Here is a 21322-nt window from a genome sequence, read left to right on the forward strand (position 1 = left end):
ATATCTTCATAGTACATGTTTAATTATTCTATCATTCGCGACATTTCCCAGTGAAGAATATCGATTATTTAAATGAAGTTTTATCTTTATAATATAATAAACATATTTTGCTGCATTTCACCTTAAAAATGATATCGTCATCATATGTAAATACGCGCTTTATAAAGTGGCTCAGGTTGTGTGATATTATAACTGTAGTGCAAGTTTACAGTGTGGTGATTGTACTTATAAGTACAAACAGTTCTACAAGGTGCACTTGATTGAGTGCGTTTAAAGTTCTTAGGATGAAACTGTTTCTGAACCGCGAGGTCCGTACAGGAAAGGCTTTGAAACGTTTTATCATGGCTGAGACAGCGTGTGTTTGAAGCTGTATACTGATAATTCTCTTTCCGATCAGCTGCTGCTGTGATTCCCACTCAGATACAGTGATATAAATACTCCGAGTGGTGCAGTGAGAGTAATATGGAAAAAGATGATCCGCTGTGGCAACTTGTAACGGGAGCAGCTGAAAGAAGAAGAAGGTGCAGTGAGAGTAACAACGCTAAAGCAGTTCTGGTATTTAGAATACTATGGCTATTCCCTGGACCATTATATTGTTACAAGTTAATTACAATCAGATGCGTTACACTAATAAACAATATGCGGTTAGTTTCAGTGTATTTATAAAGCCGCGTCAGGAAAATAAAAGAGTTACCACACAGGAACAGTAGCACTGCTTTGACGCTGGGTGCCGCCAGTCTGCAAAACCGAGCGGAGAACTTGCGTACGACAAGGCATGAGGTACCGTGGAAAAGTGCGTGGCTTTACGCCAAGTGTAGGTTTTATACATCGCGATTTGAACGTGGAAAAGTTCTTACGCAACATTTCTGTGCGTACGCACCGTTCAAACATGAGGCCCCAGGCCTTCAGCAGCAATGTACTCTGGACAGATGATTCAAAGATAGAGTCATTTGGCCACAGGAATAGTAGACCTTTTTAGTGGTATTTCAGGAGGAGACATACATAGAAACTGTGAAGCACAGCGGTGGACATGTTCTGGTTTGGGGTTTGTTTGCTGCCTCAGGTCCTGAGTATCTTGCAGTCATTGATTCAGCTGTGAATTCTGCTTCATATCAAAAGTGTGCTTGAGGAGATTGTGAGGCCATCTGTCCAAAAGCTGGACCTTCCATCATGGTAATGATCTGAAGCACACTAGCAAATTCACCAAGGATTGGCTCACAAAGACTTAATGGAGGGGTTGTGGGCTGGCCAAGTCAAAGCCCTGATCTGGATCTCATTTAAATTTTGAAACTGGCAGGACATGCAATACAACCCACAAACATCTTGTGACTGAAGGAGGTTTCCATGGAGGAGTGGGCTAAAATATCACAGAGTCGATGCTGGAGACTGGCAGGCAGTCGTCTCCACTAAAGTGGGCAATAGCAGCTTATGAGGCCAATGGTGGACTTACTTTTTCCCCAGCAGACAACTACATCTGATATCTTTGTTGAATAAAAGGTTGAAAAGTTACAAATTCCTTGTGTTTTAATGCAGGTATATCACTTTATCTGTAGCTGCCTGTTTTTATGAAGATCTACTGTTTGCCTGTTCAAATGCGTTGGGGGGGAAACAAACCAAAAGCCCCTTTTCCATGGGGGTGCACTTACTTTTCCCTAACACTGCATAGTACTTGAACACTCCTAGGAGGAGACGTTCTGTACAATAACATCCTCTTCTAGCACAGCCTCGTCTCCTGTCGCTGCCTAAAATATGCAACTTGAAACACAAATAATCCTTGAGGTCCCGTTTTTCTAAGCTTTGTCCTGCCCGGCTGCCTTTTGAGAGTCATGAACTTCTAACAATAATGCAGAGATTAGACATTCAGGACATTTTTAGACTAGCGGATGTTATAATAACACATTCTGTATTTGTGAATGTCTTGCAAGGAGCCAGGCAGACTTTGGCTTTGCCTACAGATGAGACGCAGCTGAAGGGCTCGAGCCGCTGAGCCGTGTGGGAGGCAGACCTTTCTGATGCTTCGGCCTCCCCGTCTGCATCCCATTTCATCGCTAAGCTTCTCCCCTTCTCCTCAGCAAATCGTTTGTTTATTTTTATGTCTGTGTTCTTTATGTTTTTTCAATGGTTTTATTCTTTTGTTAAGGAATTTAACATTTTTTTTAGTATCATTTGAAAAGGATTTCAAGTCTGTGAATCACGAAGTGACCATCGGCTAGTGTACAGTCCATCCTTTATGTGGCCATCAGTAGATCTCGGTCACGAGATTAGTCGCCATTTGACCATACACAAGGTCTGAGCGACTATGGTTGTGATAAGATTGTTAGTACCAGAGGTTGGGGTTCCAGCTGCCCATTTTTGATTTTCACGCACTCCATTCTCTAGAGGTTGCAGAATAACGGGATGATGATAAAATCCGGCAAGCAGCAGTTCTGTTCAGGCCATATCTCCATTATCTCTCCTGTGACATTCCCAGTGACTCAGCCGTTCTCAGGTTGTAGGGATGGTTTGTGTGCATGAAAGCAGTCTGACTGAGATTGCTCCTCTTTTTCCAACTTTAAATCTCAACTGAAAACCTTCCTCATCTACGAACTTTTATCTTCTGTGTAATTTTTTTTGTCTGTATGTAAAGCAAGCTCTATAAATACAACTTATTATTATTACTTCACAAGCATGTAATATATACTTTTGCCACATGAAACTGTGTACTACATATTTTTAAAAATACGGCCCCTACTCTGGCATTTTATATTAGAAGTCATGAGTAAAATAGCTGATATGTGAAATTCTTGAACAAAAAAGATACCAATAATAGGAGATTCCGCCATTTTAAAAGAAGACCAGTTCTTTGTTTGTGACACCTCGGTCTTTTCCCACAATAGCTTTTCATCCCCCAGGTAGCGCAATTTCCTCTCAAAAGACAAAATCACACTAAACTGTTTCCACCCCGTGCTTGGTTATCGTGTTGATTGACTCCGTATTTATATGAAAAACCATCCCACGAAGCCCACTGCTGCCACACAAGAGAACAGAAAATGTATTTGTACCTCGAGAAAGAGTGTACCAGGAATGAAGGATAAAATGTTTATTTCCCGATCCCTTTTGCTGTCATGCGTAGAATCGTGGGACATGTTTTCTTATCTCAAAACTGTTGCTGCTTAGAAGTGGACATATTTGGTAAGCTTTTAGGCTTTTGTTTTCTGGTGGTGCAGAGTGTCCCATAGTTTCCATTATATAACACCAAGACGGGCAATGTATTTTGTAAAAAACTTGTAGAAAACCGTTAACTTTAGAACACAATTCTGCATGGCAAAAACATATATACCATGTTTATGGAAAAAATAACTTCCAACTTGAAAAATACCTACAGTAACGTTATCCTTTAAGTTCATTCCCCTGAGTCTCCACTAGGCGTCCTTTGTTATGAGAGTGAGTTATGGCGGAAATTGTTATTGTCTTTAAATTCTGAAGGCCTCTGTTAGGATCACGCTGCCTTTTACATTCCAGGCTAAACAGTTCCCTTTGCCTAAGAGAGTCAGACATGCCCTTCATTCCAGGTACAGATGATGTCTTGGATTTCTGAATCCCTCTCATTTAGTTGTGTCTTAAAATTTTCTGTTGTTAAAAGATACTGTAGGAGTGCTGGAAATGTAACCACACTGGCCTGGCCACTTAAAGACCCCTCCAGTCTGACGTCTAAGTCAAAGAAAAGACAAATAGGCATGACGGTGCTTCAGATCCAAGTACTAATGATCTGTGTGATATTTCAGAGGCCATCGTGTCCACTGAGCAAACAAGCAAGCACGTTCAGTTTTAGAACAGCCGGCGGCGGCCAGTGAGCTTCCATGAGGTGTCCAGTTGTTGGCAGGCGGCTCACTATTCTTAAAGATACCTCTGGTGCTGGGTGAGGCATCAGACTTTGGATGGACATCAGAGAACGTCTCCCAAGGAGTGGCTAGTTCACGGGGTCTGCTTTTGTTTGCATTTTTGCGGTGGTCCAAGATGCGATGCTATCAAAAATAAACACAAGAGTGCAGTCTGGCCTTATAAAGACTTGGCGAAGCAGTGAGTCACTGGCAGCAGAGTTAAAAGAGCAAATGGCCTTTGTGGAAAGGATGAAGCAATCCCCTAGATAAATGAAATAATCAGCGTTGTCTGGTAATCTCTTACATGAGCTCATGGTGGGCCCCACAGGACAGTAGCACTCCATGCTCTTTAGGTTGGTCAGACTCCAAGGACAGCTAATAGAAAGAAGACTGAGGTCCACAGGATGAGTGTTGCCCAGAAAGGTTTGTTTATTATTCTCTGATTGCTCTTCTGTAATCATTGGGTAGCTTATACTTGCTATACTCCTTTTCATCCTGGAACTGGTGGGGCTCACACAGTGAACCTGAGGAAGATTGTTGTATAATCTGTGTCACTGTTAAGTGGCCATGTCGACCACCAAATGATGGGGGTTTCCATTTAGCCAAGCAGTAAATTGCTGTGTCTTGAGTTCACATGCCAGCCACTCTGCCTCAGATACGATAACCACCAGAAAGGGAGGAAATAAACATCCTCAGCAATTCCTCATCAGACACAAATGGCACAGTGAACTGGATCGCCGCTGCCTTGGCACAAGTATATCAAGGCTGAGAGACGCTCGCTGTCATGCTGGAAAGCTCCATGACAGGTGTCCAGAAGTAAAGGTCTGTTTAGCTGAGAGGTAGAACTCAATGCTTGTAATTGACTCAGCCATACAGTCTCAGGAAAGGGATTCTTCAGTAGTGACCTCACCATAGTCTCTATCACCTTGAACCAGAATTGCATTAGTCAGAGTGCAGATCCCCTTCTTGTGCCATTTTGATTCCTGCCCTCGTGTTCTCTTCATTGGTGACCTTGCAATCACTCCAAACCTCTTGGCCTTCTTCCGACCCCATTGATTCCAGGTTATCAGAGGCATTCCTTCCGTATGCATTTTTGTGTAACTGAATGTCGTTCCCAACTCCTTCTCCGCCACCAGAAGTTCTGTAGATGAGATCAAACCTGTTTTGTCCCCATGTGGAAAATTAAAACTTTACAGAAGCTCAAAAAAGAAAGACATAAATATTACAGTCCACAAACACACACATGAACGTCAGGCCTGGATAATAAAAAGAGCATTGCTGTCGTCTCATAACGGGCTTGTAGTACCACTAAGATGTGGTCACATCTGCCTGGTTGTGCCCCAGGTTTACATTTAAAGGCATGGATAGAGCAGTCCTTGCGTGAAACATACTGAGGGAGGTTTGTTCCTTCCAAAGTTCCCCTGGTGGTTATAATGTTCCTTTGTAATTTTATTTGACATTCTTGTGGTATTTGGGTGTGCCTTTTCAGATTCATTTTAGGGTTATGAATATGCAGACTCCAGTCCTCAACAGTTTCCCTAATTGGAATTTATTTCATTCGGTTGAATTATTTTGCCGTCCTTTCCAGCACCATTTTTCTTTTCATGGATGCCACCATTTTGTGGAGCTGCCACTACCAGATTTCTAGGTAACAACCCAAAAGTGAGCAGCTATGGGGTTGTGAGTATTAAAATGTCACAAGGTACATACACTTCCTCATCATCTGGGTTTACAGAGTGGAAACTGGGACATTAAGTGCCACTGATCTGCAGTCATTAGATGAAGGGACACTTGGCCTTCTTGGAACTGGAACAGTACACGGCAGTGGCAGTTAGTGACATTGGTAAGTGCCACTACCTGAATCTCCTAAGTTCAGGTCACCTGTTCAGCCATCATCGTGTAGAGTTTGCATGTTTCTTGCTCTGGATCTGTTTTGGCTTTCCTCCAGTTGTCCTCTCATGCCCACAAAGATGTGCAGGTTAGGCTTAGTGGCACTTTCAAGTTGGTTTTGGATGGGTGAGCCTAGTGATGGACTGGCACCCCTCTCCTGGGTTGACTGGTGTCCACTGTAATGATCCATCCATCCATTATCCAACCTGCTGTATCTTAACTACAGGGTCACGAGGGTCTGCTGGAGCCAGTCCCAGCCAACAGAGGGTGCATGGCAGGAAACAAACCCTGGGCAGGGCGCCAGCCCACCGCAGGGTGCACACACACAGGACAATTTAGGATCGCCAATCCACCTAACCTGCATGTCTTTGGACTGTGGGAGGGAACCCACTCAGACACGGGGAGAACCCGGGAAACACACCCAGGTCTCCTTACTGCGAGGCAGCAGCACTACCCACTGCGCCACCGTGACACCCACTGTAATAATGCTTCTCATATTCAATATGGAGTTTGCATGTTCTCCCCGTGTTTATTTCGGATGCTCCATTATTTTTCTCCCACATCACCACTGATGTTCTGATCCATTCAGCTGGCAGCTCCATAGCATCCCGTGTCATTCCCCTGCCCCCCGTGGCTGTAGTTGTGTGCCGAGTAGACTTCCAGTGGACTGGCGGCCCACCCCAGGCAGGTCCCTGCCCCACACTTGGTGCTCCTCAGACAGGGTCCAGCCTCCTGTGAGCTTCATTTAGATCCAGCAGGTCTGAGTGTGTCCTGTCACACCTCTTCATCTTCTGCGACCACGTGTGGGACATGACGCATGCAGGACCTCCGTTGCTGTCCAGAGCATCCTGTTTTGTCAGTCGAGATGTCAGCAGTTGGAGTTCTGAGAAAAGCTGAAGCTGCTGCTGCCTCCTTTGTGCCGTAAGATTTTATCAGCATGTGAGAAGCTGCGGCTCGGCTGTGTTGGCTCATAATGGAACCCTGCTTGGTGTCGCCATAAGTCAGCTCCTGAAATGAGTTTTGTGCTTCTCAGAAGCAGAGACGTGGAGAGTTTTGTTTGAACAATTTGATGGCCCAGCTGACTGAAGTTTTGCCACCGGACAGCAAAGTTTAATCTAAAATTAAAGTCCGCCACATCTCACCACTGCCCCCTTTGTGTTTTCACAGGTGGTCCTGCCATTTCTGTGAGTGCCACCTTCACCAACGCTTAGCGGAGCAGTTGGCTAAGCTTGCTCAGTTTGATTTCATGATGGTTTTCCTTTAATGGGAATCTGCTCTGGAGATGATTTTTCATCGGACTGGGGAAACTGGTCTTCTAAAATTAACTTTCAAATGAGTTGCATGTGGACTGCTCAGTGGAGATGAAGCAGGGTGGGGTGTAATGTCAAAAAGAAGTAAATGGCGTCTGTAAGCTGGTGGCGGATCAGCCCATCTGCTCCCCTCCACTGGGGTCACGTTGACTGCGTTTCTTGTTGTCTCGCATGCTCCTCATACTTTGTGCAGAGTCGGGCCGTCGTTCCTCCTTCAGAAGTGTCAGTCATTGATCAAAAGCAGACTCTGTTGGTATTCCTTTCATTTGGAATGCAAGATCAAGGAAAGCAAGCAGTACAGTAATGGTGGGGGGGGTCGGTTTGGGGTGGGCATACCAGTCTTAATGGGCTGGTGCACACAAGCTACCCTGTGGTCTGCTGGATCCAGTCCTCTGCTTCCCTTTTGGTTGCAGCGGGTAGGAAAGAACTTGTCTGGAAGTCGTCTCTTTTTCAGACTGGGATGCTGAAGCTCTCCAAGCAACAATGAGCAATTCACCAGAGCCAGCCGGTGGAAACGAGTTCAAGTGAAGGGAAGTGAAGGGAATCCCGTCCACCCCACCAGTTCAGGGTCACATGTATCTAGCTGGGCGGAGCCGTGCACAAGGCGGGACACCCCGGACGGGACGCCCACACTGGGACAGTCTGAAACCATTTGGTCTGACCTGCACATCACTGGGGATATTAGAGGGTAAGACCCTGTACACACCGGGAGAGTGGGCTAACTGCTGTATACCAAGACCCTGAAAGGAAATGAGCATTGTGAAGGAATGGGTGGATGGATGGAAAGAAACAAAGAATGTCCGTTCATTTGAACAAACTTAACTAGCGAAGTACTGAAAAAACTAGCAAACTACCCACCGAAGTAACACAGCACCAAACTGGCAAAGTAACCAACCAACTAACTAAAAACGAGCTTACGATTAACAAACTAATCAATGAACTACTGAAGTAGCCTGCTTTGTTTGACCATGGAGAGCCGACTCCTTGTATTCCCACGGCGTTTCCTGTGTGTAGCCTCCTCACTTGTTGGACTCGTCACTGGCCATCCCAGTTGGTGACGTAGTTGGGATGGTGGTGTGTTTTTTGGTTTGGGTTTGGTTTGGTTTACTGGTTATTGGTAGAAGGTGGAAGTGGGAGGGAAAATCAGTTTAATAATGGACTCGGGGTGTTAGCCTTGTCCACATTCCCTTTTTGCACTCAAGTCCAGTATTTATTTCCAGACATCTTCCGTGTTATTCTGAATGATTAATACTAATGTTAGTGCTGCCATGTTCATAGTGTACAGTGAAATTCTTGCTTACATACCCAAACAACATGCAGCGTGTCTTCACTCTTCGTTGCCGTGATAAACAAGAATGTAAAGTGCCTTTAAAAAGTCTTCGGCCCCGTAGGTTTCCACATCTTCTTGTCAGACTGTGTGAAGCCACAGTGGACTGAATTTGGCCTTTTTGACACTGATGAGCAGATATGAAGATTTTTTTGATGTCGAAGTGACAACAGGCTTAGTGGATGGCCTGCCCTGTCGGATCTCCGGCCCTGCCGTACTCTTTCTGTTTTTTTTTCCACGGCTGACTTAACTGCGATGGGGCTTCTGAAACCAGTGATGTGTCACATTGAAGGAGTGAAATCTTGTCTGGTCGGTTATTTTGTCCTTTCTGTTTATAGGTAATTTAGACTACTTTGTAGACACCCATTTTCGCTTTGACATTGTGAACAGACAGACACCAGGAATTTTCTCCTTTACAGCGCCTCACACAGCACCAATCAACTATAACAATAACTCAGTCCTTTTCTTTCCTTTCTTCTTCTCTCTTTCTTTATTGCCGCCTCCACTCCTCTCTCCCAAGCTCTGTCCTCTGCCTCCCGACTCCGGCTCCTTGAATGGACTGAGGCGGCAGCCCCTTTTATATTGAGCCCGGATGTGCTCCAGGTGCTCCCTGATGACCTTCCTGCAGCTCTTCCTGGTGTGGCAGAAGTGCTGCATCCCATGGCTCCAGAACCATCCAGGCACCCCCTGGCAGTTTCCATAGGTTGCCACAGGGTTGAGCGTCTAAACTCCATGGCCCCCATGCAATCCGGGGGGTGCTGCGCTCTTGTGTCCTGGGGAAGGAATTGCCCCTCTCCTGGTCCCCTGCTTCTCCAGGTCTCCCGGTGGGGCGAGGTCCCCGGCCGTCTATCACAACATTCAAGGGTCTTTGTCAGTTGATCAGTGTCAAAAAAAATCCAATTCAATTCACTGTGAAAACCCAAGAGGTGAAGACTTTTTAAAATGCGGAACGTCACTTTATTTAACAGAAAGCGCAGCTCCGCTCACCTGATGTGGTCCTGTTTCCACATAAAGGCGTCTGTCTACACTTTGTGAATAACGAGTCGGACTCTCATAAAGCTCTGTACAGATGACTGGTGCCCGCTGGCCTGGTCTGATGCCCACCGTACTGAAGCAGTGCGCTCCGCTGAGGGTGGTCAGGAGTCATGCAGGTTTTTGGTAGATTTATCTGAGGTCTCGTGGGCAGCGACATATTTGAGTTTGCCCGAGTGTCTTGTGGTGTATTGACTCTGCCCACCGCTCCGTAAACGACTCGAGCTGTGACGGTAGATGCTGTCCAGTTAACCAGATGCCAGGCACTGCTAAACAAAGTTGAAATGTACTGTGGCATAGACCAGGAACACAACTGTGATTGGCATTTATAGGGTCTGTGCCTACTTTATTAGGCTCACCTTCTTCATACCACTTCATTGTTAGAAAAGCCAGAGGAGTTGTTGTTGTTCTTTGTGTCTTCAGCAAGGTGCTGGTGGCTGTGCAGACCGAGCGGCGTAAACTGAGGTCATGGGCATGTCGGTGGATCCATCTCGAGGTGGTGCGTAATTCGTGTTTAAAGGATCGACTGTCGCTATAAAGGGGATACACGTGGCCAGACAGAAGGCTCAGGTGGGTGTACAGCGGCACCCTGTCTTGAACTTGTGTTCTGTGAATGTCTGTGGCCGCCTTTATGTCACCTTCTATGAGGAAGAGAAATTCAGAGTTTTTGTTGTACCAAGCGGTTTGCTAGCTTTTTATCTTGTCTGGTTGTTGATTTTTAACGTTTTTTTTTCCTTATTTACATAATAAAAACAAGTGACAGAATTGCTGGTTGAGGCCACAAAATAAAAGGAGCCCCCAGCACAAGAACGGGGAGAGCCTCGGCGCGCGCGGGTGAGCCCTACTGCTTGTTTCTCTTTCTGTCGCTCCACATCCAAGTATGCTCGGCATCTGGGGTCTTGCTGCAGAATTCCTTCTCTCTGTGTACCAAGCTGTTTCAAAGGAAGTGCGTCTTGTTGTTGCTGCCGCCAGATTCCTCAGTGCGGCCTTAGCCTGGACCTGAAAGGTAAGGTGGCTTCAGATCACACATGAGCACAGGGGTCTCGATCTAAAGGGTGGTGGAATTACACGTGCTGGTCCAGTACTGAGACCCCACACATCACCAGTTCTTTTCTCCTCCGGTCCGCCTTTGGTTATTGGAGCACACGCTAGAAGAGGGGTCCTTCATCACCGTCCTGAAGGGCTGCAGGTTTTTGTTTCACCCCAGTTGCTTAATAAGAAGCCTTATTGCTCAAGTGACACTCCTGCTTTACTTTAGTGGTCTCGCTTGTTAAGATTTTGACCCCTTATCGCTTAATTGAGTCTTAAACAGCTGTGTTTTTGTTTTTTAATTGCTCCTAATTAATAAAAACATGCAAATGACAAAAGAGGCCAGCATTTCTCCGTTTAGCTGGCTACCATTTACACCTACCTGTGTGTATTTATCAGGCACTGTTGAGTTTAATTCAGTACTTGGAAGGAAAGTGAAGAGGAAAAAGTCAAGGACTGAGAATTCCTCCTCCATTTTGGCCTTCAAATCATTTGGATGATGTCCTTAAAAATAGGAAGAACATCGAGGATATGAGAATGAGCTGACATAGCAGGGTTAAAGCACAAACAGGCCATGGAATTAAATGATTGGAAAGAATTGCTTTCTAATTAAGCAACCGGTTAGAACAAAAACCTGGCAGCCACTGCGGCCCTCCAGGACTGTGACTGAGGACCCCTGCACTAGAAGATTCCACCTTAATGGATACACACTCGTGAGTCGGAGAGTCTTGGCTCTGAACCTGGCATCTTGCAGAGTTTCTTTCCAACAAAATCGTAACTTACAAGCAAACATATTGGTGACGTCAGATGAATTCGGCCTCCACATTCAGGAGGCCCCTCGAGTTCTTCAGCTTATCACTCACCTTCTCACGTTTGATCTCAGAATGAATTCCATACAAAAACTTGACACCCAAGCTGCACCCCTCACGTTATTTCATTTTTCTCAGATTTAAAATTGGGGTGGCTTTGCTGCCTTATAAGCAGATCAGGGGGGTTAAGGTAAATCGCTGAGTACCTCACATTATGGGGGTAACTGAGGGAGATCAACAGTCACTGAACAACAACTGTTGGAAGTGTGGAGTCTGACCTCCAATCAGGCCACTTCTCCAGTGATGTGTGCCTCGGGTAACGGCACGTGTGTGGTGCAGTGGCCCACCCAGCTCCTTCTACCCCCCCTCCCCGCGGCTGCAGTCTGTAGCACAAGGCAGGTGTCTGTGCTTCTACCAGGACCATTTCATGAAAGTTCTCAGTTCTTCTCCTTGCGGAGGCCTTCACCCTTGTCTCGGTCACTTCTATGATGTAATGAGAACGTTAAGGCAGTGATGGGCGGACAAAGTCCCATGAAACTTCTGAGGCTTCCCTCCGATTGTGCCGAAAATAGTGACATCTGCAGGATTATAGAAGTCACAGAAGCCATGAGCTCCACGTAGCCCAGGCACCCCAAACCCAAGAACACCAAGTCCAAGTCGCAGGGGGGCTGCAGCCGATCTACACAGCCGCTCAGGTTTGGCCGATGAAAGCTTCAGCCTGAGACTGGAGAGGCAGATCATTCCACAGCTTTGGATCGTTTCTTATTGCTAAAAGGTCAACCTCCCTGCTGTCATTTTATTAATCCGCACACTCCGGATGGTCAGTGCTGAGCGGTATGTCAAGGTGTTGCTGATGGAGATGCTGGAGGTGGACTTTTCATCAGAGGGCACCTTCTGGATCGGTGTTATAAAGTGAGATGATGACAGAGTCTCGTGTGACAACTTGGGTGTGCCGCTTCACCAAGTGCTGAATCTGCCGAGCCGTCTTTAACAAAAGAGCAAGGGGGGTGCTGGGCACAGTCATTGGACTGACTCACTGGACCTTCTCGAAATGTAGTTTGAGAATTACAGCCGGAGACATTTCCTGATTTCTTTGGGGTCTGAGCAGAGCTCTCCCCCCCAAATCATGACATGTGCTCCTTGCTGGCAGCTGCCACGACGTTATTTTAGTGGTGGCGCTCTGACCGATTTCTGATCAGAGTTGCACACAAGCGGGTCTTCCGTTTTTTTTTCTTCTATTTTTCTATCTCCGTGGTTTGAAATCTTCTGACCTTTCTTCAGCCTTTCATTTTCTGCAGCTGCCTGGGCAATTTCATGCAAAGAGAACGTGGAAGGAAATTCTTTCTGAAATCGGGGGCTTTCCACATCGCCGATGTGTTTTTAATTAACGCTCGACTCCTGCACTCAGCACTTTTGTGTCTCACATTTGGTGCTCCAGGCCTCCTCTTCTCCGAGTGCCATCGGAACATGCAGAGGTTTGGAGGATGGAAGGTTAAGTAGGGGCAGCATTTCAGAGGTGGATTGGGAGTGGGGTCCTCACGTGCCAGGGTGGGGTGGCATTTTTTAAGTAACCTTAAGGTAACACCATTTTGGTTCAGTAAGTCAGAACTTCACCCTACTTTGCTACAGATCTCTCCGAGAACTTTGTCCGGGTTCCTCCTGACTGAGCCCAAGAAATATGAAAGGTGCAGCAAAATCATGGAAACAAGAAATGAAACCTAAGAATAAGATATTAAAATGTAAAAAATAAATAATATATAGGATATGGAAGAACTACCCCTGATAAAGCAGGTCAGACACACACACGAGTGTAAAGTTTATTAAATCCGCTGTGACCGTTGGTGGAGCTTCACGGCCCCCCAGTGCGGGGTCTGACATGTGGTGCCATCACGCTGAGACTGCCCCTCTTGTCTTCAGGGATACCATCTGGAACCACCGGGTCACATTCCTTCAAGAGCGGGTTTTGACCAAGTGGACCACCTGCACCATCTGGAATGCTGGGAAGCAGGGCCGTAAGCTGTACCGCAGCCTGTCTCCAGCCAATCAGAAAAAGGTAGGCCTTGTAACATGAAAGCATCTTGAAGGGCATTCTGTGTGGTGAATTATGGGGCTGGGGGTGGAGACACTTTTTTTTTAATAAAAGGGGACAGTGGGACATTCAGCTGGCCCTCATTTTAAGTAAATGGATGAAGGTTTGTGCTCTCACTCAAGGTGTGGGACGGTGGGTCGGCCATTTGAACCTCACTCTGCAGACTTGAGCCTGGTGTGGTGGGGCATCTTCACAGCTTCCTGCCTCAGCCTGATGTTGTGACAGAATATGAAGGAGCTTGGAGACAAAGGAGCTCATGCTAATGAGATGTTCTTTTTATTTTATTTTTTAGATCACCGCTTTTTGTGACGTTGATGAGAACAAGATAAAAAAGGGCTACTACACTTACGAGGAGTCGGAGGTCAGTAAGCGGGCATCGCCTGTCCTGTGCAAATGCAGAGGTAGCCATATTGCCAGTGGGCTGTGCTGTCACCACTTTTATCAACAGCATGACCTCCATATACACTTTTATTTATTTTTTAACTGCCTTCTGCCCCTCAGGAAATTCAATGACAGCCTGTTATATAAAAAGCACATCAGCACACAACGCCATTCAGACTGCCAGCTGGCGTGTGCCAAGAAACCGGTGGGACATCTCTGGTTACCAAACACTGAATAAGCTGCAGACACGTCCTGTTAGTGGGGACTGAGGTGACCCCCTTGTGAAAGTCAAGACCGGTCACAATAGACTTGTTACCCTTGTTAATGGCACGGGGGATCAGATTCACAGGGGTAAAGGACAGGACAGACAGTCTGGGTTTGAAGCTCGTCTGTCTGATGTCTCGTATTTCACAGACCATAAGAGGATGGAAAGAAAGGGCAGAGGTCACTGCTGAACCCACCACACGTTCGTTAACCCTTCATACTTCGCTGGCTCCATCAGGCAGGACCCTATTGGCTATCAGAGAAAGGGGCTTGAAAGAGTGCTCAGTCCGTGAATGTGACATGGGCTACCATCTTCAGTCATGCAGTTTGACACCATGTGGTGACGAGATCAACAATTGCAAGTCTGACATGTCCCACGCAAAAACATCACGTATTGCGACATCGGCTTAAGGGGAGCTCCTCGGGGGTACGTGCTGGCCGCTGTAAGGGGTATCTGGATCCAGGCTTATAAAGCCCCTTTATTCAGTATACGGGGGTCTTGGGAGTTGAGAAGGACCCTTGCTTGATGGGTGACACGCCAGAAAGGCTTAGGGTCTTTGTTAGTTTCGACCTTCAGGCTTTGACTGTTCGTCTGCTTTTGTTTCTTTCGTCTTTCAGTTGGGTTCGACGATGATACGCGATGCCCCCTACAGTCCACGCCCTGTACATTCATTCATGTGCGCTAATTGTCCTTCTGAAGAAACTGAACTCCCTATTCCATCGTCTGGGGGTCCGTCTGCATTTCCCATAGCAGCTTGTTGTGCCCACTGTTCGATTTGGATATTTGACCGAGGGTCTCTACTTGTGACATAAAGAGTCTTGTCATTCAGTGATGTGTCCTTTTTGGATTTTGCTCCCTAGGAGAGACCAAAGCCCAGGATTCCTGTCCGGCATTTTAAAGACAGCAGCCCTCCTTACATCGTGTGCGTTAAGCTGGTAAGTGAAGTGGCAGTCCTGGGATAAAAGGTGGGCTCAGATAAGCCACGGCGCTGATGACCCCATTTGTCACTTGCACCCTTTTGAGTGTCCCTGGCACGTTTCTTTGTATGTTGTGGTGTCGTCCGCGTCTTCTGTCCTTCTGCTGATTGTCCCTTTCTGCCACAGCCGTTTCTCCTCCTCAACTCTCGGCCCCCTTATACTTGTACTGTATTGTGGGGGCTCAATCTTACTGCTTGTTCACTTGGTGTAATGGCTGGGTTAGAGACCCCACTGGATCAAAGAAAGTTATGTAATCTAGAGACCCCAACTTTGATTCCTGCTGCTGCTATCTCGAGGAGTAGCTACCAGGGGGCGCCATCTCAGCAGAGACACTTGGTGTAATATTACTGTGGGGATTTTGCCCCCGTGCTTTAAAGCATGGGAAGAGAAGGGACCCTTTAACTGAACCAGTTAATGCTGACCATGTCTTTCTGTGGTGCTGCCAGCAGGGACTTTGAACTCCAACCTCAAAGTAGCCTGGCATCGCACAACTGGAGGCTTAGTGATCTTGAAACAAGAAGTGCCACTCCCAAAATGTCGGTCTTGCGGTTCCTGCCACCTGGAATTGAATTCCTCGTCCGGGCACTGTCTGGGCGAAGTTGTTTTTAGTGGCAGTGGAAGAAGTGTTGGGGAGCCCAGCTGGGGGTGCATACCCTGTGTCTGTGCGTGGATCACAGTGTTCTGTAAAAATGAGACTTTAATCTGAGGTACAGTATGGTACCCCACTGTATTGGTCATCCTGGTCCCCTCTTCATCTCCTGTCTCTGATTGGCTCTCTCTCTCCCTCACCCATCACCATTTTATAGCTGATGTGTGGTGAGGGCACAGGTGGCTGCTACACATTGTTGGTGGTGGTGGTGCACCCAGTGCCCCCCCAATGTAAATCGCTATATTATATATATTTAAGGAGTTTGTCATTTTGCATTATTATGGTGATGCAGTGGTTAGGAGTCCTGCCTTCCACTGGGTTTGAGTCCACAGGCTGGGTGTGAGGAGTTTGCCCGTTCTCTCTTTTTACCCTCCATCCAGAGGAAATTAATGTGCAACAGCAAACTGACCCTCCATTTGTGCCAAGGATCCTGCAATGAACTTGCATCCTGGGCAAGGCTGGTTCCTGCTTGGCGCCTCACGTCTCTCTGAATTGGAGAAAGCAGGTGCAAACAAATGGACGGATAAAGAGTAAGAAGTTAAAAGTGTGCATATGATGTGAAAGATTGTCAGGATGAGGTGCCACCTCAGCTTCTAATTGTTGGAGATTCTCCTTGAGGATGCAGAATTTTTGTTTAATGCTTGAAAACGATGAGGAAACCTTGGAGGGGGTGGCACTGGGGTTTGGCGACAGGAATTAGAGGAGGCTGATGGATTTACGGCCTCTGGCACGCATTCAGCTCAGGCCCGGGCTGTGATTCACTCTGTGCCTTGTGTGTTGCTCGCTTACTGGTTCTTCATGTTCTTCATGCCAAGTGAGCTCATTATCTGGAGGCTTTGCTTCTGCTTTGTCTTACGGTGCCATCTGACACACCCAGGTCTCTGTTTTTTGCAGGACATGACAGGTGGAGTTTTGGAGGAGAACCTGCACTCCCTGAACTTGGAGGAAGGGCGTGACTACTTCCACTTCAGCTGAGATCCCCGGCAGTGAAGAACAGTGGAGAGGAGAGCCATGCGGCATCACAGACCCAGCAGCAGTCTGGGAAGACTGGCGGGCACAGAGCCATGCTTCATGAACCACTGCTCAGGGTCTCCCATTGGGCTGACCTGGAGACCCCCCTCTGTCTGGTGTTCCAGCAGCAGTGTCCTCCACAATGTTGAGGTAGATGCCCACCAGCTCATTGGCATATGTAAGGCTCTTTATGAACAGACCACCAAGGAGATTTTATTTTACTTCTGTCACTTGTGTTGTTCCTGTTCTGTTTGTCATTGTCATTTGGTGTCACTCGTGTCATCTCTGTGTTTAGGTTAATTAAATGGCTTTTGTTGGATTTGTTACATACTGTATAACACAGTGCCAGTTTTCTGTTATTTAATAGTAACGTTAGTTGTTTTGGTGGGATACTGTGCACCTCAGCCTCATGGTACTCCTCATTGACTTCATATAACAATTTGAAATTGTCACAATTGGGCCACTCCTCATAACAGTCCACTCGATCACAGACCACTTCTAGAGATGACTGGCCAGGCTTGTGGGCCGCACCTGTCTGACGTGAGCATAAGTGGCGCTGTGATTAATGAGCCGCACCATAAGCCTGAAAGTCCCGGGTTCAAATCCCACTGTTGGCTCAGCCTGTACTCGGGCTTCACATCAAAGGCACCATATAGGAGGTGACCCCAATAAGTAAGATGGTTCACTTTTCTCTAAGGGTTAAGTTCAAGTTCAGCCAAACCATTTCTTGTTCAACAAAACGTCAATTGAAACAACAAGAGCACAAAATTCAAAAATTTAACACTTGAGCAGAATAAGAGGGAGCCACTGGGCCAGCGGGTACAGAAAAGCAGTTAATGGGCGAGATCACCCGAATCAGTACAAGTAATTAGGGGGCAAAGCTTCACACTTAGGGAACCACGCAGGTCAGAATGCAGTTTGAGCAGGACCCCGAAACACCAACTTGATACAAAATGTACTTAAAGATAAACTGGCTACCTTATTACAGAGAAATGAAAAAAAAAACACAAGAATGTAAAAAAGGATTGTAGATAACGGACAAGAGGTGTGACTGGCACTACGAGATTTAAACTGAGAACCGCTGACGTCTGCAGTGCTACAGTTGGGATTATTCAGGTTGAGATGGGGGCCAACTGGCTGGCCATCTCCCCTTAGTTAACGTGTTTTTGGCCTGAGCCTTTCCTGCCTCGCGTTAATCCCAGGCTGGAGCGCTAGGCCGTTTGTCTAGTTAGGTTAGAGCTGCCCACGAGTTTACACCTCAGTGTATGAGCCCACCGCTTTATGCCACGTCGGATTGTGACTCAAATTCTGACATCGCTGTCTTTGCCATCAGCTGGTCTTGAATTGAAATGCAGTGGTCTGCTGCGGCTTGGTTACGACACGAGATCTGTGGACGCCTTTGTGTTTCACTTTAAATGGACGCACACGTTGCCTACTGCAGTGAAAAGCATTTGAGTGTTTGGTTGACGTTCTTAATTTTAATCTGATAAAACCGAGCCAAGGTGAAATGCGCCACATGCATGTGCACTGCAATTACTCCACCTGTTGGACTGCACTTCATTGTGTATGTGTATTTGAAAAGAAAAAAGAAAAACTAAATGACTTTACAGCACCCTTGTCACAGTTATGTTCATCACTTCAAATATATTTATTCTAGCGTAAAGGTCATTTTTTAGACTTTCTTTCACTGTACATGAATGTGGGCAGACATGCGACGTTCACAAGAAGTAACGGCACATCCAGGAGTGCCAGGCGGCCACACGTGGGTTCAACGGGGAGAAACAGGAGCTCAGTGGCGAGAGGTTGAGCTGCAGTGACCCCTGCTGGAGGTTTGATGTCAAGCCGCGTGAGGGGGTAGGCTAACAGAGGTAGGGGGACGTTTATATGGCGTGTGTGTAGTCAGGTGATCAGGACTTCCGAATGAACTTGTTCTTCCAGTATGGAGTTTGAGAAAGCAGACTTATTGGGATTTGAAAAATTAGTGAAAAACGTTTAAACATAAAACACAAGTGCGATTTTTGTGTCTGTGTATTGTCGCCTTACAACTTTGCCAATGGACTTGGATGTGCACGGAGGACAGTAGGAGAGTCTGCAACCCAAACAAATTACCCAGAATGCTGTGCAATTCAATCTGATTGGCAAGTTGAGTGCAAACAGGAAAGGACGACGGGCACATCAGCTGTTTACGTTTGTTTGGCAGCGAGCGAGAGAAAGCACAGCGGAGTCGAGGTGTAGACCTCCAGAGCACCGTGCCACGCCGCTCACGAGCCAATCACAGTGACACAGCTGATGACATTTAGGGGCCTTTGCATTACATGTCACTGATTGGGGGTCCTCTGGCTCACGGGTAGCCACACCCTTCTCATAGTTTCTCCTTTGTAAGTCACGTGACTGCAGAACTCCGGTGGTCCGTGTCTTGTGCCGTCTCGGTGAGCGAAGCTGGGATTTTTGTCGGTTCAAGTGAGGCAAACACCTGCAGCCGAATCTATTTGAGAAGCGGAGCCTCGACGAGGGTTTCGGTGTTTTAATTCTATTAAAATTGCATCGCTCAGCAGTATTTTCCACAAATAAAAAAAAAATGCAAGTTTCACTCTGAAACGTATATAGAAATACATTGGACTGGAATCGGTCATACTGCCACTCTTAGTATTACCCCGTTTGTATGAGTGTGTGTGTGGAGCCCAACGGCAGCTTGAACGGTGTGAGGACACGTTAAGTCAACGACCCCCGCAGCGCAGCAGCTTGTTCCCAATTTTTTTTTCTTTTTTAAAATCCACCAGATAAGTTTTGAGTTTCTTTACAGTCATTTGTGCCCAAACTGCCTGGCACTGCCTGGTTGCTCATTGTGTGTAAAGGGTCTTTAAAATCTTCGACTCGCAACATAAAGCTCGGACTACACTGAAGATCTTCTTCGTGATGACGTTAAACCTCCAGACATGCGCCGACTGCTAACTGGGGCCATGATGGGCACAGTGCCCTCTTGACCTCTGACCCGACAGCTCTCTGGGGGTACATGCCACTTACTCAGTGTCCATCAAGGGCATCTTCCTGTGTTGGCCACGCAGTCCTGTGCCACCACCTGAGAGCAGACGGTGATTTGAGACCACCGACTTCGTGTCACTGCCAAGCTTGAGCTCTTCAGAGGTCCAAGGGGGCAGAAACTGCAGCACAACATCTGAAGGACGGCACTGCCATACCTGCTCCAGGTGAGTACAACCATTTAATTTGAAATCAAAGGCATTACATTAAAAGAAGAAGAAGAAAAAAAAAAAAAACAGTCGCCATCACGGTACAGCGGGCAGCAGCAGCAGCACCAGCACAAGGGGCTTGTGGGTCGGACTCCATCTCCGACTAGGACACTGGTTTCTGTAAAAGAAAGGAACAGGAGCAAACAGTCTGGCATTGCTGCCAATACCCATGCCAACTTGAGAGAGTGGTCTGTCTACCTGTAATTAAGCCCACTACACCCCCCAACCCCTAAATGATCCAATCCTGATTGATGTCACCTGTGAAGCACTTGGCGCATGCAGCATCACATGAGCTGTGTGCCCATGTGTTGTTAGCACACTCATCCGCACAGCTGGCGGACGTTTACTTTGTTTTGGGCATGGGTTGGCTTGTATTTACCAGTGATGGGCACCCTACTCCTCCACACGGATTTGAATCATTCGGCTCAGCTCAGTGAAAAGCTCCAGGTTCTCGTTTGTTCTTTAACTGCAGGAAGTAACGACGACCCCACCGCCTAACCTGTCGTGTACTGCAGTGATATTGGACCAAAAAATGTAATTAGCAAAACAAGGATGGGCACTGCTGGCATAGGCGCATCACATCTGATTGGGAGCTGCTGACTGGGGGGTGGCACCTCAGAAGCTGTTCCTTGTGCTGATTGAGTCAGCCTTCTGCCACTCTTAGCACGACTCTGAACCATCTTGTAGTTTAATGACTGAGCGGACCTTCTCTTCCTGTCTGTTTTAATAGAAATTCATAATTAATTCTGACTCTAAGGTTGCTTATCCTAGGGTGGCACAGCAGAACTGGTGAGGCTGTTCTCATCTCAATATAACCTGACAATTTACTCAGTTTTGGCTTTATGATCAGAAGATGCAGTAGAATGCAACCGCTAGGGTGAGTCAGGGGAGCCAATGGCTCAAGCAAACCTATGACGGGTGTCTCAGTGCCCCCCTGCTATGCCAGGTTACCTCTGGCAGGGTGTAGAGAAGGGCAGCCAGGCTGAAAAGCAAAAGGGAGATGTGGCAGTGTAAAGTGGCACGCTTGGCAGTTGCAGGGCAGACATCAGGGGCTCACTTGGTCACCTACGGGGGTATTTTGCTTGTCTTTAAATGTTAAGCAGAGAAGGGGAACATCAAATGCATTGACGGCTGTGCCCCCCGTTCATATGGCTGACATACAATAGGTGGCATTTATATATAAAATAGCACAAACATCATCAACAGGTGGAAATGCCAACAGACCAACCACACCTGACTGTGTTAAGTTCATCTGGGAGCGGCGCATCACTGGCACTGGGTAGAAGGCCCACTGAACTGTCGCTGTGTGATGGCAGGGGCGCGAGCTCATCGGACTGTTAACACAAGCCATGTCTACTGAGCCGTCAGCTGTCTACTGGGGTCAATTCTAAGAAACTGAGAGGAATGAAAATTGAAACTCAGCTGGCATGTTAGGGAGCCCCGTG

General features: G+C 46.9%; 1 protein-coding gene across 1 annotated transcript; it reads left to right on the top strand.

Moving 5' to 3' along the window:
• The first annotated feature begins 11057 nt into the window (after positions 1-11057).
• On the top strand, positions 11058-16964 carry LOC120520874 (UDP-GlcNAc:betaGal beta-1,3-N-acetylglucosaminyltransferase-like protein 1). Its single transcript, XM_039742881.1, has 4 exons — positions 11058-13310; positions 13639-13707; positions 14853-14927; positions 16513-16964. The coding sequence occupies exons 1-4, from the start codon at positions 13134-13136 to the stop codon at positions 16591-16593; spliced, it is 402 nt and encodes a 133-aa protein (XP_039598815.1). The 5' UTR covers positions 11058-13133; the 3' UTR covers positions 16594-16964.
• The last annotated feature ends 4358 nt before the right edge of the window (positions 16965-21322 follow it).

The sequence above is a fragment of the Polypterus senegalus genome, unplaced genomic scaffold (assembly GCF_016835505.1).
Source record: "Polypterus senegalus isolate Bchr_013 unplaced genomic scaffold, ASM1683550v1 scaffold_700, whole genome shotgun sequence".
In the NCBI taxonomy this organism is placed as follows: Eukaryota; Metazoa; Chordata; class Cladistia; order Polypteriformes; family Polypteridae; genus Polypterus; species Polypterus senegalus.